General features: G+C 35.7%; 1 protein-coding gene across 1 annotated transcript; it reads left to right on the top strand.

Annotated features, from left to right (window-relative positions):
• The first annotated feature begins 14,504 nt into the window (after positions 1 to 14,504).
• Positions 14,505 to 24,979, top strand: LOC125661277 (toll-like receptor 4). Its single transcript, XM_056147282.1, has 2 exons — positions 14,505 to 14,568; positions 22,605 to 24,979. Exon 2 carries the CDS (start codon positions 22,608 to 22,610, stop codon positions 24,897 to 24,899), a length of 2,292 nt encoding a protein of 763 aa, XP_056003257.1. The 5' UTR covers positions 14,505 to 14,568; positions 22,605 to 22,607; the 3' UTR covers positions 24,900 to 24,979.
• The last annotated feature ends 1,864 nt before the right edge of the window (positions 24,980 to 26,843 follow it).

Here is a 26,843-nt window from a genome sequence, read left to right as displayed (position 1 = left end):
AAAAGTAGGTCACATTGACCTACTTTTTTTGAATTCTTAGGATTTAACTAAAGATTTAGAATACTAAGAGGCTAAGAATAGAAATGGTGGGGTTGTACAATTTATCAGAAGAGCGATTCTAGGCCCTTGGGCCTCTTGTTGAATATCCCAAACCCTGGAATTGACCAGGTACGATCCCAGAATTGAATGTAAATACGTTACAAAAGTATGTAACTGTCATGACGGCTCCCTGATGTAAAACTTATACGGTACCAATTTTGATGCACCAGATGCGCATTTCGACAAATAATGTCTCTTCAGTGATGCTCAACCGAAATGTTTGAAATCCGAAATAACTATGAAGTCTTAGATCTAAATATAGCCAAAAACAGCGTGCCAAACAAATGGAGCCAAATTCGTCCAAGGATAAGAGCTATATATAACACTATTGCGTAGAACATTAAAGGGATATACAATATAATGATAAAATACTATATGACTATGGCCAGAATATTAGAAGGTTGATTGATTGGCCCTCGAGAAAATTTCATTATTATGTAGACGTCACACTGCCGTGGAAGGGCTGAAAAAATGTAGGCCTATGCTTATCGCCATTGAGCAGGGAGTGATCTTTAACGTGTGACACGGGACATCGGTTTTTGCGGTCTCATCCGAAGGACCGCCCCATTTAGTCGCCTTTTACGACAAGCAACGGGATCCGGTGTTCGATTAATTATTGTTTAACGTCCCCCTCGAGAATATTTCACTCATATGTAGACATCACCATTGCCGGTGACATTGTGGTGAAGTTACATTTAGATGACAAATTTCAAAAGGCGATACCAGTGGCGTACTCGTTAAATCTGAAAGTGTAAGGAGTTTCAACGATAGGAAAATTTGGGCATCACCTGTAGTTCCAGTCGTAAAGAAATATAGACAAGTTCGTCTGTGTTGGGACTGCAAGGTGTTGATCAACCCAGTTGTTATGAGTAGATCAATATCCGGTACCGAGAATACAGGGCATATTCGCTACAGCGTCTGGAAGAAAACGGTTTTACAGAATAGATTTGACACAAGTATACCATCAGATGGAAGTAGTTGAGTCATACAGGAAACTACTTACAATAAATACACAGAAAGGTCTCTACCAGTACAACAGGTCACAGGTTTGGAGTAGCTAGTGCCCCCGCCATAGAACAGGTATTACAAGGAATATCGTTCACATCATGCATACTGGAAGACGTGATCATCAGTGGACAATCGGATGAGGAACACTTAGCAAACCTAGAAGCAGTATTGGAACGTTTAGAGAGATTCAGTCTACGGGCAAATCTTGACAAATGTGAATATTTCAAGGAGCGAGTCACCTAATCTCACATGGTCTCAGAGCAGGGACTTCAGAAGTTACCAGACAAAGTGAATGCTGTGTCGAATGCGCCAAAACCTGAGAACCTACAGCAGCTTCGCTCATTTCTTGGGTTGGTTAACTACTACAGGTCCGTCCTACCCAATTTGTCTACTGTGCTTGGACCATTGAATGAACTACTACAAGGGGAGAAGGCTTGGGGAAAGACGTCACTGTGTTTCGAAATCTGTGTTTGAGACATGATGTGCTGGAGCTTTCCAACATTTTGAATTGGAGCTACCACACCAACCAGGACTCAAGTTTCAGCTGCTCCACATTTAGAAACCAAGCCTACAGAAACTTTAGTTTGTGGTAGCATGATCGTTTAGGTGCTGGAAAACGAATCCCTGTACCACCCTATGTATGTAAAAACATATTCTATAGATTTCTATTTCTAAAAAAGTAGAACACTTTTATCAAATGACAATGTGTTTGAAAACGCAGAGCCCCCCGATGAATGGATGAGTGTGTGTCAAACAGAAGTAATTTAAATTGCATCAGTCTCTCATAAATATGCTTCATGATTCCTTATCCACAGATTTGCATTCCAACGTATCTTTGAATATTATTAATTCTAACATATATACCAGCCCCAAACATTGCTATATCAAATACAGATGTCACTTTCATCTAATAACCCTCAGCGGGACCCTTGCTGACCGTGTCAGTTTTCTAGTTTGTATTTGTTATAACAACAAGCCATTCTAATAACGTACATTGATAATTCAAAGACATCACACTTCTCTCTCATTCATGAACTTTTATTTTTTAGAGGAAGGAAAAAAACACTATTTCCTTGATAAATTAATCCTAATGCAAGGTAATATAACAGTGATTAATCTCATAACTCCAACAAGCAATACAAAATAGATAGTTGGACAAACACGGACCCCTGGACACACCAGAGGTGTGATCAGGTGCCTAGGAGGAGTAAACATCCCCTGTTGACCGGTCACACCCGCCGTGAGCCCTATATCCTGATCAGGTAAATGGAGTTATCTGCAGTCAGAATCAGTGTGCCAAGAGCGGCTTGCAGTACCCGGAACGTTATTCTTGACATGATAACGATAGAACATGATACACGCACGATACGATAGGATACACGCACGATACGATAGGATACACGGTAAACCTGATAAACGCAAAACCTGATAAACGATCTTCACGATAGACCTGATAAACGCAAAAGCTGATAGAAATGTTGTAAATTTAGAAAGAACGAAAGTTTGATACGTACAAAATAATTACATTATGTTGATAATAAAGTTGAAGGATTTCATACCTAAAGCATATAATTTATTTATCCACGGTTGTACGTTTATTTTTGTTGTGTTTTGTTTTAATTTCATTACAGCTAAATTCCGGAAGCTAAACTGTATACGGTCTTGAATTCATTATTGAATATCTATATGAATTTTCTCGGCCAATGATTCTAAAACGTATATATAGGGCGCACGATATTTATGTAGCAATATTCCATTATCACCTGCATATGGTGTTTATATATCTCAACTGATTTGATATGCAAGAGTTTGTTCTGCGTATAGTCAGTTTTTAAATCAAGGTAAGCTACTAACAAACAAGTTGATGGTACAGGTATTTCAACAGTCTCGATTGAAGTCAGCATTTCGCAAATTCTATGGTCGTTATAACGATCTACTTCGTCAGTACAACCTCGCACTGGGTCAAATGTTGTCTGACGTGTTTCATACCGATTGCTAAGCCGTTATTCGCACACTGATTTTGACTGCGGATAACTCCGTTTACCTGATCAGGCTATAGGGCTCACGGCGGGTGTGACCGGTCAACAGGGGATGCTTACTCCTCCTAGGCACTTGATCCCACCTTTGGTGTGTCCAGGGGTCCTTGTTTGCCCAACTATATATTTTGTATTGCTTATACGAGTTATGAGATTGATCAACTATTCGTTATCTTCACCTTACATCATATGAGAAAATTAGTTGGCTTTGGTTGTGATGGTGCGTCCAACATGATGGGCTGTAAATCTGAATTAATTACCAGACTGAAAGAAATTTACCCAGAGATTGTAGGAATGCACTGTCTTGCTCACCGGTTAGAGCTCTCATTTAGGGATGCTTTTAAAAGCAACAAATTGTACGAAAAACTGTCAAACCTGTTGTCTTTATTTTATTTCTACAAGAGAAGTCCAAAGATGAGAAAATGTTTAAAAGAGACAATAAAGGTAAAAACTCATGATCATCTCTGATAATTTTAATAACAACATTGAATTACTTGTTTACTTTCTCATCATTTGAATTAATTTACTTGAAACTGGAATAGTTACTGTATATTTATTTGCTTGTACTGTAGATCATGAACATAAAGGGGACACTACCACATCGAGTTGGTGGGAGCAGATGGATGGCTCATATCAAGAAAGCATTGGAAACATTCTTCAACACCTATCCTGCCTTCATTTCCCATCTCCAAACTGCTTTCCACAGCAATGCAAAGGCAGAGTGAATAGCACGGCTCATGGAAAACTATCATAGTGTAGCCTTTGCTGTTCTACTTCAGGTAAATTAAGTGATTTTTATATTTGCATGAATTTATTGTAAACTTTTCATCACAAACTTCAAATTAATATGTCAGGCCTATTCATCTCATTTTATGTTATGTTGCAGGATCTCATTGGTCCATTATCCCGACTGCCATTATCACTCCAAGGTACAGATGTCACCTTAGGTGATGCCTATGACATGATCAATTGCACGGTGGAAGTTCTGCAGCAGTACAAGACTAGGTACAGCAAAAATTTCTCAGAGAATTTCATACTTATTTTTGTAACACTAAACACTAATTAGTTCCCTTACATTACAGTCAGAGTTTGACAATGAGAGCAGTTATTATTACATCAAGGACTGTAGCTGGGTATCCCCTTAAAAAAGGGGGAGTGCAAGCTGCATTTTCAAATTCAACAACAGGAACATTTGTTGATGGTCTGGTATTGTATCCCCCTAACTACCACCCACCCCCGACTCTGTATTGGGTACCCACTATATTGAATATCACTAGACATTTGAATACCTATATATACGCTGCCATACTGTAGCAACCCCACAGAAAACTTTCACCTTCATGAATATTGTAGAGTGAAGGTACAATTTATTACTGGTATATTATAATCTGAAAATCACTCCATAAAACCATGCTACCCTTGTCACTCCCCGCTCCCTTCCTTAACAATTGATTTCAATTCCATGGTATCTTGCAAATGTGCAGAAGAAAAATACTGAATGAACTACAGAAAGTATAATTATCTAGTCACACTGATTTTGACTACGGATAACATCCGTTTACCTGATCAGGATATAGGGCTCGCGGCTGGTGTGACCTGTCGACGGGATACTTACTCATCCTCGGCACCTGATCCCACCTCTGGTGTGTCCAGGGGTCCGTGTTTACCCAACTATATTGTATTGCTTATAGGAGTTATGAGATTGATGACTGTTCTTTATCTTCACTTTTCACATGACTACAATAATATAATAATGTGACACTAAAATGCGAGATTATGTCAGTGGTAAAATCAATTGTGCATCATAATTATTAAATCACTGAAGATGACAGCGAAATATTTGAACAGTTTACATACAATGAAATGGCTAAACGAAATGTCATCAGAATACCCTCCTTTGTGGTGGGAAATCTTCCCCGAATTTATCAGATGTATTATATTGTTATTTTAGGCAACTCTACGGTGTTTGCTGGAAGCCTATTAAAATTTTGTGGACCATTATGGCATGCTCCATGAACTTTGCTAATATGTCTTGATTGCCTTCTGACAATCCCGAAATCTGCGTCATTGTGGCTAAATGCTCCCTTTATGTAAGAAATTCTAGTAATTTTGCACCACAACCTCTTACAAATATTCTCAAACAATCACTTCCTCTCACAGGATTTGGGGTTTCATGAATATGAAGATGGAGTTTATTCAAAGTATGTTACGCAACTTTACAATTCGATTAATTTCATTAAAATACATGCAAATTTCCTTCCCCTTTTCCCTTTATTTATATTCTTGTATGTAGATGAAAGGTGACGATAACGAACAGTGATCAATCTCATAACTCCTATAAGCAATACAAAATAGATAGTTGGGCCGGTATCTGATTCCCGGCAAGGTGGCAAAGATCACTCCGCTCTCCGACATTGTTCTTAAAAATCTTCAAATGTTGTTACTGGGTCATCAGTGAAGCAAACTGCTAAGAACGTCGTTATATAACGAGAGCGCGGACCTCCTCGAAAACATCCCTCGCTTCGGAGACGACGCCAAGATGGCGACCGACAAAATGCCATATTTGTGCTTTCGAGAGGAGAGTTTTTTCTTATTTTCTTTTTCTATACATCCAATTTCTTTGAATTGGAGATTATATCTGATCGATTCTGAGACGCTGAATTCGTTAAGCTTAGTTTTATTTTGCTACGACGCATAGTCTTCAAAGAAACAGATTAAAGAGCTCGATTCGGGGTGAAATCTACTAACACAAACACTTAAACTATTTATTTCTCGGACATGTACAGCTATAAAAATGGCCAATAACCTGTAATACAATAGAAAACACCCTATTCTACCTGATTGTCAATCCACTTTTAGGATTTTTCTCCCGAGTAATAAAATAAATCCTTCCTCTGAGAGACTCGACAAACACAATCTATGTTTTTAAACAATATTTTATTCATGTCACATATAAAGAAATGAAACGTTTTTCTAAGATAGGTTTTAAAATGTTCTCCACACTCTGAATTCTTCTTTGGAATCGATATCGATCGGCGGCTACATTCATCCAGGTGCTTTTTCGATCTTCTTCGGGTAACAGATACACTTCATTGTTGTCCACATTAAAGATTACGCATTTTCTCGTATTTTGATGTAGATGTCGTGAAGATACTGCACTCGGAGGGTCTCGATCTCGGGTGTTTCGTCTGGCATCGTTCTCTTTAATTCCTCTGCTATTAAATGAATCAACACCAAGGCCGAGGTGCCGATACGGTTCTCCATTAGATGTTTGCATATTTATTGGCATGGAATATGCAAAACACATACTTCCAGGATTCCCACTGGCCCTATTGATATTCTCTTGTAATTTTCTATGGCTGCTGCATCATTTAGTGAAAGTAATGGAGGAGTATAAAACTCCTCCATTACTTTTTTCTCCAATTCAGTTAAATTGAATTTCGTTTCCATGATCTGAATCAAAAGTACATTGAGATGTATAAATTTGTAAATTCTGATTATTTTCAGAAACATTGAAATTATGACAGATTTACATAGATTTTTAATTTAAGATCCATAGAACTATATTGTCAAAATATGCCTTCTGAGGCTTCTCTGTTACAAAGGCAGACATTTTTATATTTTCTCTCCATCTGTCACCAAATCTTCTGAATGTAGAGCTGCATGTTCATCAATGTATGTAATTTTAAAGGGACTGATTCACAATTTCCACCCTAACTTTGTTTTCCACTTTAAATGATCACAATCTATAGTCTCATATATTGAGAAATTAAAGGTTAATTAATCATGACAGAAGCTCATTATAGAGAGTTTAGTATTTGTTTTGAAAACAATGATTAATGTGTGTTATTGTTTACGAAGTTTTCAAAATAAATGGATATTTATCCAAGTTTATTAGATATATTACATTTCAATTATACTTTAGGTAAAATGTGTCATTTCAAAGTTAGAATTTATGCTTTGAATTACAAAAATCAGGTTTGTTTATTTACATAAAAAGATTCTGTGTTTTCATAACACAAAATCAAAGCTTAAAGATACTGCTCTTATCCTTACATTTAAAAAGTCCAAATTTTAGTTGCCAACATTTAATGAGCTATATTTTTAATTTTTAACATCAAAAACGAAAAATATTTTTGGAAAAACGTGAACCAATCCCTTTAAGGGCATTACAGATTTAAGAACACATCCTGTTTCATACTGTTGGTGAACAATAGAATATATCTTGATGCTTACTCCTCCTAGGCACCTGATCCCACCTCTGGTGTGTCCAGGGGTCCGTGTTTGCCCAACAGTAATCAAGCGACTGATATGACCTGTGGATCTCTTGTTTTTAGATTCAGGATGCGTGTGAATTAACTTGTGAACACTTATTAAATACAAATTATATATTGAATTTAACATTGCTACAGATTTAATGAAATATATGATTTTTTTAAAAATGCATATTATCAAGTCATGGAAAGTATAGGAATATATATGTAATAAGTTTTTATCTATACATGTATATATATATATATATATATATATATATATATATAATAGCAATTTTCACTTTATTGGATACTCACTTCCGCCCCTGCCCGGGGTGTGTATCCAAATAATGTGAAATTCGCTGTGTAGTTATGTTAATTTAAGAGTTCATTCCTATTTCCATGCTTATATATATATATGTGTGTTTGTGTGTGTAGGGGGGTGTTTTAGCTACTATATGTCAAATGTTTGTTAAGTTATTTAAATATGTTCAATTAACAGTAAGGTGAAGATAACGAACAGTGATCAATCTCATAACTCCTACAAGCAATACAAATTAGATAGTTGGGCAAACACGGACCCCTGGACACACCAGAGGTGGGATCAGGTGCCTAGGAGGAGTAAGCATCCCCTGTTGACCGGTCACACCCGCCGTGAGCCCCATATCCTGATATTTGTCTGAAAAACCGAATGCTTACCACACTATCCTTCTTTATCTCAAAACCATAGACATCATGGTATTGAATGCGGAATATTTTATATTGTTTCCCCTTTTGAAGTTTCATTGCAAATTCCTCTTTGAATGTACCAACATTTTGTATTTCCGTCTTCAACTAGTGCAGCTAGCAGGAATTTGTTGGTTTTACCAGTTACACTGTATGGACTGTTTATGGATCTAATTTCCATATCCTCCAGTACTGTGATTTTTATGTTCTAAAAGTATATAAACCCAATTAATAACATTTTACAAACATATTTCTTAAAGTAATTCCACCCTCCTGTGATGTCATCATATTTTGCAAAATCAATGATTTATTTAGATTTATGCGTGATAGGAACATAAATTTTGTTGGAGTCTATTCCGATAGTTATTGTAAAAAATCTTGTTAAAACTAAACTATTTTAAAAGTTTAAGTTATAGATGAATAATTAATGATACGTTTCAAGATATTGACCATGCCACCCCCGAGGTATCTCCGCCATCATATATTGGGTGGTAACAAACCTAGGGGGTGGCCTAGGGAACTCCTCCCCCTCCCACCAGCTGGAGGGCCCCCTATCTCCCTGTCCAAGGGGCTCTGCCCGTACTCGAGCATGGGGGACGAATCCCCTTCACCCCAATGCTGATCGGTGGCACCCCCCTCGACCATATCTGGTCCAAGGGGGTACCACTCGACCGGCTCCTCCTCGTCGGAGTCGAACTCCCACCCCTCGGGCTGAATTGGTTCAAGGGGGGAGGCCCGCCATCCGAAGAGGGGGAGGCATCTCTGGACTCCTTGCGGACGAACGGGGCCTCCTCAGGAGCTGCCTGCGGCACCGAGGGAGCAGCTGTCCCCGGAGCCGGAGGCCCCGAGGAGGGCCTCGTTCTGGCGCGTGAGGGACCCCCGACGAGTTAGGCTTCATGGAGAAGTCCCTCAAACGCCGGCGACCGATCCTCTCGCTGGCGGCCAACCTCTTGTAGGCCGCCCTCGAGCAGGAGTCGACCTTTGCCAACAGGACAGACTGTTCCCTCCAATGGAGGAGGAGCGCGGGGTGGACATCCCCGCGCAACTCGTAGACTGGGAGAGGGGCTTCCCCCACACTGCGGCACAGGCTATCCATGGCTTCCACCAGATCTGGCGCGAGACCACCGTGGGGGTTCGGGAACACCTCCTCGGCCCGTAAGGAGGCTACCAACTCTGACAGAGTGGCACCTGGGCCGAGGAGGGTCCTAACCAACCACTTCAAAACCCTCTCCCGGATGGACGAGACCTCCCGGGAGGGGGGACGCCACGCCGAAAGACCGGCGGCAAGTGAGTTAGGGTCACATGCTGCCGGAGCTTCCGGGTAGCCACCCCACATAGCAAGGGGCACTCTGATTCCCGACTGCGGTGGGGACTAGGGGGATTGGGGACACCCGCATACCTAGGGTCGGCGAAGTTCTCCCTAATTTTCACCGGACTGATTTTAATGTAACTATTGGACGTTACCTATGATGCGTATAAATATTTGATCATAATGATAAGTTGGAATTGAAAGAAAGGAGCGGGAAGGATAAAATCATTCCTAAAAATATTATTCGTTAAAATAGAAATCAATAAGCCATCGAATTCAATCAGTACCTCCCACTTGATTTTCATTACTAGTATTTCTTTCTATTGAGTCACAATTGACTAGCAATAATGGGGATTTGTTTTTCTTTACATCTTTGCGTGACTTGTGAAAATTTATCTCCATCTCCAATTATCAAAAGTTTTTTTTGTAAACCTTGAAATATCTAATTAAGTTTATCAATCATATCGTATATCAGGCATATTTTCGAGAAAAAATTGGTGGCCCAGAAAACGGCCGTTGGAAAAAAAAAATAGACCCGAGTCTATTATTTTCTTTTCTGTCTCTTTCAATTTCTTCTCTTTCATTATCTTCTCGTATACATGGTCATGTATGAATACACATTATCCATTAAACCACCTCACCCTTCCAGAGGGCCATGAGTTTTCTTTTATTTCTTGGTCACAGTCTTCTATCTGTGGAATATCGTCATGGTCTTTAACGGGAGGAATATGATTGCCATTTTCTCGATTCGTGTAGTGAAAATATTCCCAACATCAGAATTCTTGATACCGTTGAAAGAAGTTTTTTTTTCTGAACTGCACATCTTAAAATTATCGTTGTGTTATGATGTTGGTTTTCTTCTGAACTGCGCATGTTAAGAATTTCAGTTGTATTCTAATGATATTTGTTTTCTGACCTGCGCGTGTTAAAAACTTCAACTGTATTCTAATGATGTTTGTTTTCTGAACTGCGCATGTTAAACGTTCCATTGCATTCCGATGTTTAATTTTTGTTTGGTTCTGAACTACGTCCAACGAGATGATTGTTGTATTTCTCCCTCTAAAGATAACTAAAAAAAAAAAATATGAGCATTTCTGCAGGATGAAATTGTTCACACATTCTGTTCCCTCATGAATCAATTTCTAATTCCTCATATGAATATGAGATTGATAAAAAAAATTATCAAACAGAAATGCTGATTTTCTTTCATCTCCAAAGGAATAAAACATAATTGATAAATAACAATGTAACACCTAGTGGGATGAAGAATGTTTAAATCAAAGTTTGTCGTTGTTGACAAGATTTACAGTGACACCCAATGTTGTGCTGGGGAGAGTGGTCCGATGGTGGCACGGAGTCGTCATATGACGGTAACTTCCTTCTGTCTCATCAGGGTCCTCATGGGGTGGGGAAGAGCGTCAGTCCGCATATCTGTGGGGAGAAGGTCTCCGAATGACATGGAAGCACTTCCTCCATCTCTGGAGAAGGCGGACAGCAAACGAGATTTAAAAAAAAAAACACCGACAAAATAATGGCGGCCAGGGCCATCTCAAAGGGGGTTCACTGAAATAGACAAAGGAAAAAAATTAGATCACTAAGATCATACTGCATAATGAACAATGTTTTGTTTTCAATATTTATTGCACGAAATTTATCTCGAATATTAAAATATGATTGTTCAACGATTTGGAAAAAATAGTTTTAAAAAAGTGTTTACTTACTTGTTCGATCTACATGGATGTCTCAATTTGATCAGTAGACCTATACATACATACCTCATGCAGACCCCCCTGAAAAAAATAAGAAAAAGTGACATGCAGTTAAAAAAAAGTTTTATAAACGAAATAACTCTTTCATTTCAAATAATACATTTTCATCGTTGTCATCATTGTTTTCGTTACTGATTAGTTTAGGTATATATACATGCATTTGCTGATGATTAAGTTTTCTTTCAATAATGATATGTATGAATAAGCATCATATTAATAGTATAGGTACAATCAGTGAAATATAAATCAGTTGACCATGCCTCGTACCGAGAGAGTTGATGTTTCCCGTTTCGTTTACGGTGATCGTGGATGTCGTCAGGTCCGTCATTTTAGTCGTCTCTCGTGTTATTGATTTTGTGAGTCATGGAAACAAAACTATTAAAGTCATGCGGGGAGGTGGTACTTTCAGAGGATTGATTGATTAAATATTGTTTAACGTCCCTTTCGAGAATATTTCACTCATATGGAGAAAACACCACTGCAGGTGAAGGGCTGCAAAATTTAGGCCTATGCTCTGTGCTTATGGCCTTTGAGCAGGGGGAATCTTTATCGTGCCACACCTGCTGTGACACGGCACCTGGGTTTTGCGGTCTCCTCCGAAGGACCACCCCATTTAGTCGCCTTCTACGACAAGCAAGGGATACTGAGGACCCATTATAACCCGGATCCCCACGGAACTACTTTCTTCACGTGTAATATTTACAGTAGTAGATAACAAAGTCGGGGTTTCAGTTTTTGATAGAGTCATGTGAGATATCAGAAGTACTGGGTTTTGTAACAAGTAAAGATTGAGTGTATGTTGATTGGTTTGTTGTGTTAGTGATGTCGGATTTCGATGTGTAGTCTGTCGTATATGTCACTGAAAAAATTGTTTGAGGTATTTCCGATGTAATATCTGAAGTTGAAAGGAAATCATTTTGAAAAAATTAATACAGTGAGTAATTCTAACATGATGTTATTTTAGAAAAAATAGAATTATGGACTTCACACTGTATAAGTAACAAATATGAGTTTTATGTGCATAACAAAAATAGAGAAGAAGTTCCTTATAATTCTTAACCTATTTGAACAAAAGGAAAGTATATGATACATGTTTTTATTCCATCTCTTTGTCTTACTCTGTCTCTCTCAGAAAAATAAAATAACCATAATTTTTTTCACAAACACCATGTTAGTTAAGAAGACATTAATAAAAGAGCATTAGATCTAAAAATGGAAGAAATAAAAATCCTTTTCATAATTGATTTGTATGCAAATCCCTTTTCATGATCATTCTTATCTTGCATCTGTCGTCAGAAACGGCCATCAAATCCACAATTAATACCAGTTGAAAAATTGCTGAGGGTAAAATTACGAACAGTGGGTCGTATCTATCCAAACAAATCCCATAATGCTGTATAGAAAATCTGTTCCGCGTCCATATAACATTTCACAGATATTATTAAAAATAATTTTTTTAAATACTAAAAAATTACTCACGCTTGTCCATGAAACTGTTTGTGATTGTTGGCGACATTGTCGATGATTCTAAAGTAATAATAATTATGTTTACACATAAAATACGATATAATGTTTGTTTTTTAATGAAATCAAATGAATTTTGAATTAAAGATTTTTTTTTAAAAGTACAATTAGGTTTCATTTAACAAAATTTCTAAACCTCTACAAATCACCTGCCCGTCAATGAGCGTGTACGGCATGACTGATAAGACTGTGCAACGATTAGCAAATTTCTTATCAGTATCACGTGCCATGCAGATGGTCGGGTGGAAGTTGCGACACTAATAAATGTTAGTTCGTGCACAGAACAGACATAATTGAGGTCATGTGAAACAAAACTCTGCATGAACTCTCTCTATCAATTCGCAAGTGATCTATCTCAATCAGCTCACAAATTAAACATAATGTTAAAATCCTTTCACATTTTGTTTTCTTAAAACAAATTAATAGCTTCTTAATTATTTTTTTTTTAATTCCTGAACAAAGGAAATGTTCACCGACACGTAAAACAATCAATCTATTCGTTACAGGAGTTATGAGATTGATCACAGTTCGTTGTTGTCCCCTTTTCTTAAAGTATCCATTTGAGTGAAAAAAATTCTGGAGAGGTTAAATAAGATGCAATCGATTAATATTTCAACCTTTTCCTACATTGCCAACTTTAGAAGCTTCAGATTTTCTACTGTTAAGGTATTGACCAAAATCTTGGAATTCCAAAATCGCCGTCTTGTCTTTGAAAACTCTAGTACATTCTGATAACCCCTTTAATGGCAAATAATTTGTCTAAACTATGGTTTGCAGGGGCACACTTCCTCGATTTTAGTAATACCCGATACGAACGACCCGAGGACTTGTTACTGCGACATTCACTGAAAATAATCCTCTTAAAACTGAATTCGGTATTTTGAACTTAAGGAAGTACGTTCGTCACAAGGTGATTCTGATATCGTATTGTTCCATTGTGTTAAAACTTTCCAGCTTTAAATGATTCTAACAATCAGCAGATGCACATAAACGAACAGAAAATTTACTTCAATGATTCTGAGGACAAAGATCGATGTGAAGAAAAGGATTAGCCTCTTTGGAAAAATAAGTAATCAGTCAGAGATGGTTCATGAAAACGACGTGAAGATCATACTAGGAACATGGAAAACCACATTTACTGAATCAGCAAAAAACCCATTGGAAAAAAAGCCTATTGAAGATATGACTCAAAGATTGAAGTAAAAACTCAATCAAGTCATGTTCATAACTTATCTTCCTAAAAAGAATCAAAATGGAAAACACGACGTTTTTGGTTGTTGTTTTTTCCATTTCTTAGCGTCATCATATCTATTATAGAAAACGATTGCACAATATTTGAGAGCTGTGTTCAGTATTGCCACATGTCATCCGTAACAATAATACTTATGTACAATATTTGTTAAATTATTTCATAACATTTTGAAAGATACACGGTGTTTGTATTATTCGTCTCTTGTATTGAAACACTAAGGAACATATGTGAGGTTTCCAATGACAAACATCACCTTTTCACCGAGACGTATTTCTCCTTACTTACGCCTGTAGATTTCTAAACAAATGAACACGACGAGTAACTTAGTTATGTAGGGATATTGCAAACTCACCAAAATCTATTTTCTAACTTCCGTGATTGTGAGGTAGAGGAAAATGGTTTATTTTAGTTGATATACTTATTTCACGGAAGTAGAAACAGCTTTGCTGTGAAGCTGAGATAAGCATATGATTTATATGTGGTAGAATTTCTTCCTTTTCCTAAACTAATTCAGTTTAATTCTATTTTGGGAGTATTGTATATCGTATTTCTTTATAAGCATTGCCCGTGCGACTAGTGAATACGTTTATTGGTAAGTACATGCATTATATTAGATTCATATTGTAAGATCTATATAGATAGATATTGTTTACTAAATGTTACCTACATACCTAATATGATGTCAGTAGGAACGATAAAGTGTGTACATCAGTGGCGGATCTAGGATGGGTATGGGTGTTGGAATATCCCCTTAGGTAGAACATTTTTAACAAAAATATGTCATATTTCGATATTTTGGGGTCTTCAGCTCCCTTTTCCTATACGGAAAGTAGTACAAAATTGTGGTGTAGCCCACCTTTGAAATTTTGGGGAATCCGCCCTGCAAATAAACCAGATAAATCAGTCAATAAAATGTTTTGCGGTAGAGAGTGTGCACTTCTAAAAAATATATACTGTAGGTGTATACTCCTCCTAGGCACCTAATTCCACCTCTGTGTCCTGGGGTACGTGTTTGCCCAACTCTCTATTTTCTATTGCTTGTAGGAGTTATGGGATTGATCACTGTTCGTTATCTTCACCTTCCGCCTTAAAATGAACTAAATTACTTTCATCATGTAACTACACCTTAAAATGAAATCGCATGCAATTGAAAGGTGATTATAACAAACAGTAAGCAATACAAATTCTTTTAAAAGAATGTCTTATTTGAGTTCTTCTTTTTTCCCGTTCACCCTGTTCATAAAATCTTATTTGATATTTCTTTCTTTTTTATTCATTTCTGCTTTAACAATTCACACGTCATTTGATATTTCTTTCTTTTTATTTATTTCTGGTTTAACAATTAACATCTTATTTGATATTTCTCTGTTTTTTATTAGCTCACCTGAACCGAAGGTTCAAGTGAGCTTTTCTGATCAGATTTTGTCCGTCGTCCGTCTGTAAACTTTTCACATTTTTGACTTCTTCTCCAGAACCACTGTGTCAATTTCAACCAAACTTGGCCAAAAGCATCCTTGTTTGTTCAAATGAAGGGCCATGTCCCTTTCAAAAGGAAGATAATCACAAAAATGCACAAATAGGGTGGGGTCATTTAAAAATCTTCTTACCAGAACCACTGGGCCACAAGAGCTGAAAGAACCTGATTCACAAACCCCAAAATATGGCCCTTAAAATATATAAAAATGAAAGTAAATGTTGAATAGGAGCATTGGCGTTATAAATATGTATCAGAATCCGGGGTTAAAAAAACATGTTATATTTTTAAAATAGCACTACTACAGCTGTATTCATACTAGAACCGGATATGGTACCGTATTTTCGTCATTTTTCACCAAAAACTGGTTATTTTGTAAAGGTTTTGCCATACTGGTTTCATCTCGCCCAAAATATTTAAAGAATTTTTATAACATACACCTTTTCAATTGACCATAAATGCGAAAATATTTTAGGGCGAGCTAGGAGCACCATTTTTATTTTTCAAAAAAAAAAAGAAAAACACGATATTCTGGATTGCTGAAAAATATTACGGTTATAATGCGCTGGTGGTAGTAAACTTGAATTTTACAGATAATATGGCTGATTTAAGTATCTTGTGGAGAAAGAAACTACGCTTTACATGAAAGATTCCTGGTATAATGCAGATTCTAGTTTATTCAAATCATGGGGCCCCAGGGGATCAAAGTTTTACATACAAATATAGAGGAAAAATCTTCTTCTCAAGAACCACTAAGCCAGAAAAGCTGAGATTTACAGGAAAACTTTCTGACATAGTGCAGATTCAAGTTTGTTCAAATCATGGCTCCAGGGGGTAGGATGGGGCCACAAGGGGAGATCAAAGTTTTTACATATAAAGATATAGGGGAAACTTTTAAATCTTCTTAAAAACCACTAAGCCAGAAAAGCAGAGATTTACATGAAAGCTTCCTGACATAATGCAGATTCAAGTTTGTTCAAATCGTGGGCCCCGGGGGTTGGATGGGGCCACAATAGGGAATCAAAGTTTTCCATACAAATATATAGGAAAAATCTTCTTTTCAAGAACCACTGAGCCAGAAAAGCCCATTTTTGCATGAAAACTTCCTGACATAATGCAGATTCAAGTTTGTTCAAACCATGGGCCCTGGGGGTTGGATGGGGCCACAATAGGGGATCAAAGATTTACATATAAATATATAGGAACAATCTTCTTCTCAAGAACCACTGAACGAGAAAAACTGATTTTTACATGAAAACTTTCTGACATAGTGCATATTCAAGTTTGTTCAAATCATTGCCCCCGGGGGTAGGATGGGGCCACAATAGGGGGTCAAATTTTACATACAAATATATAGGGAAACATTTTAAAAATCTTCTCAAGAACCACTAAGCCAGAAAAGCTGAGATTTACATGAAAGCTTCCTGACATAATGCAGATTCAAGTTTGTTCAAATCATGGGTCCCAGGGGTTGGATGGGGCCACAATAGGGGATCAAAGTTTTACATACAAATATAGAGGAAAAATCTTCTCAAGAACCACTAAGCCAGAAAAGCTGAGATTTACATCAAAGCTTCCTGACATAATGCAGATTCAAGTTTGTTCAAATCATGGGCCTCGGGGTTAGATGAGGCCACAATAGGGGATCAAAGTTTTACATACAAATAAAGAGGAAAAATCTTCTTCTCAAGAACCACTAAGCTAGAAAAGCTGATTTTTAAATGAAAACTTTCTGACATAATGCAGATTCGAGTTTGTTCAAATTATGGCCCCCGGGGGTAGGATGGGGCCACAAGGGGATCAAAGTTTTACATACAAATATAGGGAAAATCTTCTTCTCAAGAACCATTGGGCCAAAGAAGTTGATATTTACATGAAAGCTTTCTGACGTAGTGTAGATTCAAGTTTGCAAAAATCGTGGCCTCCAGGGGTAGTTGGGGCCATATTAAGGACTAAGGTTTTACATGCAAATATATATGGAAAGTCTTCAGATATGGGCCAAGGTGAGCGATGTGGCCCATGGGCCTCTTGTTTGTTTATGCTTTAACAATTAACACTTCATTTGATATTTATTTGGTTTTATTTATTTCTGCTTTAACAATTAACACTTCATTTGATATTTCTTTGTTTTTTATTTATGTCTGATTTAACAATTAACGCTTCATTTGATATTTCTTTGGTTTTTTTTATATTTATTTCTGCTTTAACAATGAACACTTTATTTGATATTTCTTTGTTTCTCTATTTATTTCTGCTTTAACAATTTACTCTTCATTTGATATTTCTTTTGGTTTATCATTCATTCTTGTTTATATAATTAATTTCTGAAATTATATTTCTTTTGTGTTTTTATCTATCCTTGTTTATAAAATTCATGTGAAAAGCGAAGACAACGAACAGTGATCAATCTATGTCTCAGTTGATATTTATTTTGTTTTCATGTGTTCTTGTTTATAAGATTAATGCTTCATTTAATATTTATTGTGTTTTTGTTTTATTTATCCTTGTTTTGGTTTTTTTATTTGATCACGAAACCAGTCCTTTGTCGACGACAATGAACTTAAAACAGATATATACAGACAGATAATATACAGACAAATGTTATATAAAAAGAAATGTACACACAGAAATATAAAGCATGTGATAAACAAACTGAAATATACAAACATATATTAAGATATATACAAACATGATATACAGACAAGTGATACAGAAAGGATTGATTGATTGAATATCATTTAAACGTCCCTCTCGAGAATATTTCACTCATATGGAGACATCACCACTGCCGGTGAAGGGCTGCGAAATTTAAGTCTTATACTTGGCGCTTACGGCCATTGAGCATGGGGGATCTTTATCGAGCCACATCAACTGAGGATTTTGCGATCTCATCCGAATGACCGCCTTATTTAGTCGCCTCGTACGACAAGCAAGGAATACTAAGGATTTATTCTAACCCGGATCCCCACGGGATTATAGAAAGAGAAGTATATAAAATTATAAAAACAGATAATATACAGGGGATGCTTACTCCTCCTAGGCATCTGATCGCACCTCTGGTGTGTCCAGGGGTCTGTGTTTGCCCAACTATCTATTTTGTATTGCTAATGCGAGTTATGAGATTGATCACTGTTCGTTATCTTCACCTTGTATACAAACATTTTTTTTGTTTCGATGTTTTCTGCCACACTCAACAATTTTTCAGTTATATGGTGGCGCCCAGTTTTTATTGGTGGAAGAGAACCCAGATACAATGTACCTGGGAAGAGACCACCGACCTTCCGAAAGTAAACTGGGAAACTTACATATACAAATAGAAATATATAAACAGATAATATACAGACAAATATTATAGAAATATATAAACAGAAATAAACAAACATACAATATACAAGCAGAAATTTACAAACATACAATATACAAACAGTTAATACACCAACGGGTACTATACAGGCAGATAAAATCCAAGCTTCTAAAGAAAGAGAAATATACAAATAATTGCAAATATATAATATACAAACAGAAATATACGAATAGATATACACAAACACATAATATACGAACAGAAATACACAAACACATAATATAAAAACATAACAGAAACAAATACATAAATAGCAATACAAAAACAGATAATATACAAATAGATAATTACACACAAAAAATATTCAAACAGATAATATAGAGTTAGAAATACATAAACATGAGTACAAAATCACATAATATGCAATCAGAAATACACAAAAAGATAATATACAGAAATACACAAACAAATATACAAACACATACTATACAAACAGAAAATATACAAACAGAAAATACACAAACATAGATACACAGATAATATACAAACAGATAATACACAAATATATAATATACAAACAGATAATATACAAACAGATAATAAACAAACAGATAATACACAAATAGATAATATACAAATAAATAATACACAAACAGATAATACACAAACAGATAATACACAAATAGATAATAAACAAACAGATAATACACAAATATATAATATACTACAAACAGATAATATACAAATAGATAATATACAAATAGATAATATACAAACAGATAATACACAAACAGAAATACACAAATAATATACAAATAGATAATATACAAACAGAAATATACAAACAGATAATATACAAACAAATAATACACAAACAGATAATACACAAGCAGATAATACACAAACAGATAATACACAAATAGATAATATACAAACAGATAATACACAAACATATAATACACAAGCAGATAATACACAAACAGATAATATACAAACAGATAATACACAAACAGATAATACACAAATAGATAATATACAAATAGATAATATACAAACATTTAATACACAAACAGGTAATACACAAGCAGATAATACACAAACAGATAATACACAAATAGATAATATACAAACAGATAATACACAAACATATAATACACAAGCAGATAATACACAAACAGATAATATACAAACAGATAATACACAAACAGATAATACACAAATAGATAATATACAAATAGATAATATACAAACATTTAATACACAAACAGGTAATACACAGATAATATTCTACAAACAGATAATATACAAACAGATAATACACAAACAGATAATATACAAACAGATAATACACAAAGATAGATACACAAACAGAGACTATTCAGATATACACAGAAATATGCAAACAGAAATATACAAACATATAATATGCAAATATAAGTATACAAAAATATCAGATACAAGATATATTATATACAAACAGAAATATACAAACAGATAATATACAAACAAAAATATACAAACATATAATATACAGACAGATAATACACAAATATATAATATGCAAACAGAAATATACAAACAGATAATTAAAAAATCAGATAAAATATAGAGAGATAATACGTCCAAAGGGTTTTTGTGTATCACAAATTTTGTGGAAATACCCTAAATCGCCGTTAGTTTTTGTTTGTTGACGTGATCCTTTGTTAGCGATTCTCCGAATCTAGTTTTAGAGTTATCTCTCTTTGCATTTGACATATTCAAGTAATGAAAAAGAATTCAAATCAGCACAAGATCTTTAACTTTATTAAAGTTTTTTTTTAACATACACATGAGTTGACAGGTTTCAATTTTACTGTTACGTAAGTTATCACTCAACAAGTTAAATTGTGCATGTAACCTGGTAATCCAGTCACTGATTCAAATTATCGCTTTCAATAAAGCCTTTTTCAATTATTTCTGGGTTGCATTTCATGCGGTCGCAAAGTTTGATAAACCATTTAGCTCCAAATTCTTTCATGCGTGTTAGGGATAAGTCCACATGGCCACCAACCTCTTCCGCAGCCTTTGACTGTATCGCTACTTCCTCAGCATAAAACTGTTGAAATTCGGATTTAAGATAATCTTTCGCATATTTGTTCACTGATAAATCCATGGGCTATAATTTATCCGTGTAATTTAGTGGATTTGTGCTGTAAAGAATATATTTTTTTTGTTTTTAGCAAATCACGGAACTTCTCCGTAATTTGTCCCCTCTAGAAGTCGAAGATAAACAGACATTTCTGTGCTAGCGGCAGGTCAAGTTCTTCTGCAACACGAGTAACATAATGACAGCTGACTTTGTTTACATAGTCCACCATAATACTTACATTTTCCCAATGATTTATCGAATGAGTCATATGAAAGGCGTTGGGAAACGTTGAATGAGGCGTTAAACGCTGTCCCGTGTCAAGGATCACAACCATCTTGGCACGCTAAAGATCTTCACCCTAGGTTTTTGAAAAAAAATAGGCTGACTGGGGGCCGCCACGGAACCTTAAACACCCACAACCAAACATATTTGAATTAGTTAACCGTCGTAAGATGGCTGAAATGTTGTCAAAACGGTGTTAAATCTTAATCTATCAATCACACATCAGTAATCCCACACATCAGTAACCCCATACAATAATCAGTAGTCTCTTACATTATCAGTAATATCACGCAGTATTAGTGATATCACACATTATCAGTAAATTCACATCAGTAACTTCACATCTCAATAATCTCGCACATCATCAGTAATCTCACACATCAATAATTACACACACCAATAATGTCATACATTATCAGTAATCTCACATCAGTAATCTCACACATCAGTAATCTCACATCAGCAATCTCACACATCATCAGTAATATCACACATCATCAGCAATCTCACACATCATCAGTAATCTTACACATCATCAGTAATTACATATCAGTAATCTTACAAATCAGTAATCTCACACACCAGTAATCTCACACATCATCAGTAATATTACACATTATCTGTAATCTTACATTAGTAATTTCACACACCATCAGTAATATCACATATCAGTAATCTCACACATCCAAAATGGCATACATTATCAGTAATCTCACTTAAAAATAATCTCACACCAGTAATCTCACATATCAATAATCTCACACCAATAATCTCACACATTATCAGAAATCTCACATATTTCACAGGGGATTTTTACTCTTCCTAGACACCTTATCCCACCCCTGGTATGTCAAGGAGCCCGTGTTTGCCCAGCTATTTATTTTGTATTGCTTTTAGGATCTATGAGATTGATCACTGTTCGTTATCTTCGCCTTTCATATTATCAGTAATTTCACAAATTACCAGAAACTTTCGGATATTATTTTCTGTACAGTAACTCTAAGACACTACCTATATTCCTTCGCTGTATTCATCCAGAAATGTAGTACATACTGTAATATTATTTTCAAAGCAGAGAAATCGAATTGTCCTGTATTTTTGCTTCCTCCTGTCCCTATGACACTCTATCCAGAATATAGTAAATCTCTCATTGAAATTTAAATATCAAACAGTTTCCTCCGTGATGAAATATTGTTTATTTACCTATCAATTAAGTCAAAATGAGAGGTCTCAGGGGGAGACAAACATCATTGACTGAATAGAGTTGTTGTGTAGATATAATTGGTACTCTGGAAACACTGAGCACGGCTTCATATCCTGTTGTTCGTTTTTTCCTTTATATTATCATCGTTTATCATTATCATGTTGCATAACTTTGATATATTCACCTCTTGTTGTATATACCATGCTTATTGTATATATCATGCGATTTTTTTGTAGAAAATGCGGAAAGAATCAAAGTTCTTCTGTGTATTTTACGTTTTCCTGACAACATTACTGGCCGCAGAATCCCTACAGTGCTCATCAAATGTCAACTGCAGATGTCATGAATTTCAAGGAAAATTATTTGCAAATTGTGAAAATCTTAACTTGAAGTCAGCTCCTTTATTCAGCGATGACGTCGTCGGAATAAATCTTGCAAACAATGTCATCTCAATTTTCCCGTCAAACCTTCCCAAACATATCGTTCACTTAGATATATCTAAAAACAAATTGCGAAAGATTGAAAATACGTCATTGGCAAATTTTAGTGCCCTACATAATTTAAGTATTGCTAACAACAATCTTCATACGGTTGAATTGTATTCACTTCGAAAACTCTCAAATCTACAGCGTCTTGACATTTCTGGTAACCAAGAACTAACGTTAGAGGTTTTGTTTAACATATCTAGAGATTTGCAAAACTCTTCGACAATCCGGTATCTGAATTTTGAGAACTTGCAGTGCACATACGGTGTCAGTTTCATCATAAAAAAATACCACATTGCTTATCTGAAACACACACACTTGGAAGAACTGAATATAGCGTCCAATCGGATTAGCAGGCTCGAATTTGGCGTCTTGACTGAGTTACCAAGATCTCTTAAACATTTAAATCTCGCCAATAACATTCTCAGCTTTGGCTTCTACATTGTAGAGTTTGGGGATTTAGAGAATGTCGTTAGCCTCAATATAAGTTTCCAAGCGTTTTTCCATCAAATATACACAAAACAATTCTTTATCCAGTGCAATGATACGCGACCAGACTTGCAAACAGAATCCCACAGTGAGCTTCCAATGCTGTCTACAGCGTCACTTTCAACTTTCCGAGGAACTCAAAATATCAGTATATTCATTCCACCGAAACTAGAGAGATTTTACTCTCATGATAATTTATACAAAGTGGTCCTCCAAGATTATGTTTTCAAAACTGTTAGTAAACCTGTATTGACACACATTTTTATGCAGAATAGTTTTGTTTATAGGCTAAATGGTCCTCTAAAGGGCATAGAGAGTGTTATATATGCAAACTTCTCCAACAATTTTTGTAGTTATATATCACCCAGATTTTTCGAAGATTTTCCAAATCTATCACAACTCGATCTTTCCCATAATGCACTAGGAGAACATTTAGAAAGTGATCATCAAGGAGAAATATTTCAAAAGCTTTTTAGATTAACTTCGCTGAACTTATCACGAAACAGGATTGTTCTACTTCCTGACAATATCTTTCGCAATTTGAATCTTTTAAAGACGCTTAATCTTCGCTACAATTCCTTAAGTGAGTTCTCATTACCTTTGAAACATATGACAAAACTTGCTCAATTGGATCTCTCCTATAACCAGTTGTTGGTCTTGGAGGAGGAAACGAGACATGCTCTGGATTCTATATCCAAACAGAGAAAGATAAACGTCAATCTGTTAGGCAACAGATTCAAATGTGACTGTGAAAACTTGAAATTCATCAAATGGATGCACAACTCGAAGGGAATTAATTTCGTGAGTTTTGGTAATTATACATGTACATTTTCAAATTCCTCTCAGCGGTCTACTCAAATTTCCTTCACAAAGATCGAGGATTTACTTCAAGGTCTGGAAAAGCAGTGCTCCTCTTACACCCTCGTTATTCTACTGATGACGTCATTAATAATCGTTGTCATGACAACAGTCCTTAGTCGCATTGTGTATCGATACAGATGGAAGCTGCGGTTCATGTATTACGTAGCAAGAGAAAAGTACAGAGATAATGTTCAAAGAATTGACGTCATAGGTGACAGTTCATACTATTTTGATGCGTTCGTGTCGTATGCTGACAAAGACAGGCGACTAGTTATTGATCTGGTGAAGCAACTGGAAGAGGAATCTAAGCTAAAACTGTGTATACATCATCGGGATTTCATTCCTGGAACAGACATAGCGGATAACATTACAAACGCAATTCATTGCAGCAGACGAACTATTTGTGTCATTACGTCACACTTCATAGACTCCTACTGGTGCATGTTTGAACTCAATATGGCACGCATGGAGGCTGTATACTCTCGCAATAGTGAAAACGTTTTATTTCTAGTTGTTTTGGAGAAAGGGGCGGTGAATAAACTTCCTCGATCATTCATGGATTTGATAAAAACAAAGTCTTATTTGGATTTTCCAGAGGGTGGAGATTCAGACGAAGTATCAGCCTTTCGTTCCAAACTTGGAGACACGCTGAATTCGCCTAACGGTGATTTCAAAGAACTTCACAGAAATATCTAAAATCGATAAAACTAAAGGATGAAAATGAATTTTACTATGTGTGTGCATTTTTAATGTATGCATGAATAAAGTGTATTTCGATTTTTTTATTTTGTATTTGCTTTAGGAAACCAATCATATATTTAATGGTGCATTTATTTGATATTTATTCCATTTGTTTGTCGAATGATCGGTATTCAAGTTCACTAAAAGGCAGCACGGTCACTCAGATATGAATTTCATGAAGTAAAACGAAAAAAGCAGGGATATAAGGAATATTATATCCATGTACCGTATACGACAATTACAAATTGATATACAGTTAATGATTAGAGGGGTAAAATACATATCTCAAATTAGTATACTTAAGAATAACTAAAGATGTATTTGTTGACGTATGGACATATTGAAAAGAAACATATATTCCTCTTTGCCTTCATCTGTCGCAGCCCGTGGGGATCCGGGTTAGAATAGGTATCCGTATGTCCGTATCCATTTCCTGTTCTAAGAGGCGACTAAATATTCCTATAAAAACATTGTAAATCATTATTTCGCACTACAAACACACTCTGTACATAATTCTTTTTCCATATCAAAACAATCTGAACATCATTCTTCCCTATATACACACTCTGTACATCATTCTCTCTTCTTATCAGCACACTCTGTACATAACACTCTCCATTTCATATCCTTTACCATTATATAAATAAAACACTCTGTACAAAACACACCATTCTCACCCCTTACAATCACTCTCGTCATATAAACACATCGTTTAAACCATACTCTTTCTCTCTATAAACACACTCTGTACACCGTTGCCTCTCCCTATAAACACACTCTGTACATCATTCTCGTTCCTTGTAAACAAACTCTGTACATCATTCTCTCTCACCATAAACACACTCTTTACATCATTATATCTCCTTATAATCACATTCTGTACATCATTCTCTCTCCCTATAAACACACTCTGTATAACATTATATCTTCCGATAAACACACTCTGTAATCATTCTCTCTCCCTATCAACACACTCTGTATAACATTCTATCTTGCGATAAACACACTCTGTAATCATTCTTTCTTCCTGAAACATACTATGTGCATCACAATGTCTACTTCATTCTCTTTACCTATAAAGAACACACTATGCACATCATTCTCCCTACACTATTCTCACTCTCTGAAACACACCTTTTCATCACTCTCTCTCCTTATAAATACACTATCGACAACATTCTCGTTTTCGATATACACACTCTATACATCATTCTCTGTCCTTATAAACAAAGTCTGTATACTATTCTATTTCGTTATAAACCCGTTCTGTATATCATTTCATCTCCCTATCAATGCACTATGTGCATCATTGCTCTCTCCCTATAAACAAACTATGTATTCTCTCTCTCTCTCTCTCTCTCTCTCTCTCTCTCTCTCTCTCTCTCTCTCTCTCCCAATTGTGTTTTTTAAAAATCACAGTGTCCGGTATAAAATATTAAAAGAAATAGAATAAACAGTACACAGAGTTAAAATTTTAATTTTTAACGTTGTGTGCTGTTTATTCTATTTATCTAGTATACTCTGTACATCATTCCCTCTCTCCAAATACGCATATCATTCTAGTTCACCAAAAACAAACCCACGCTGTACATCACTCTCCCTGCATCAATATATCTCTATAAACTCACTTTGTAAATATACTCAATACAACATTTTTCTCCTCATATAAAAACTCTTTAAATAAATCTCGTTCATTGCAAACAAGCTCATTATGTACATCATTCTCCAAATAGCAATCTCTCCCCCTAAAACACGCTGTTCATATCAATATTTCCCTATAAACACGCTATGTACATCATTCTCTCTCTGTTTAAACACACTATATGTTTCATTGTCTCACTCTATATCAGTACTCTATACATTATTATCTCTCTGTATAAACACATTGTATGTTTCATT

Source organism: Ostrea edulis, chromosome 8 (genome assembly GCF_947568905.1).
Source record: "Ostrea edulis chromosome 8, xbOstEdul1.1, whole genome shotgun sequence".
Lineage (NCBI taxonomy): Eukaryota > Metazoa > Mollusca > Bivalvia > Ostreida > Ostreidae > Ostrea > Ostrea edulis.
Note: the sequence above shows the minus strand (reverse complement) of the source record. Positions and strands in the feature narration are given on the sequence as shown.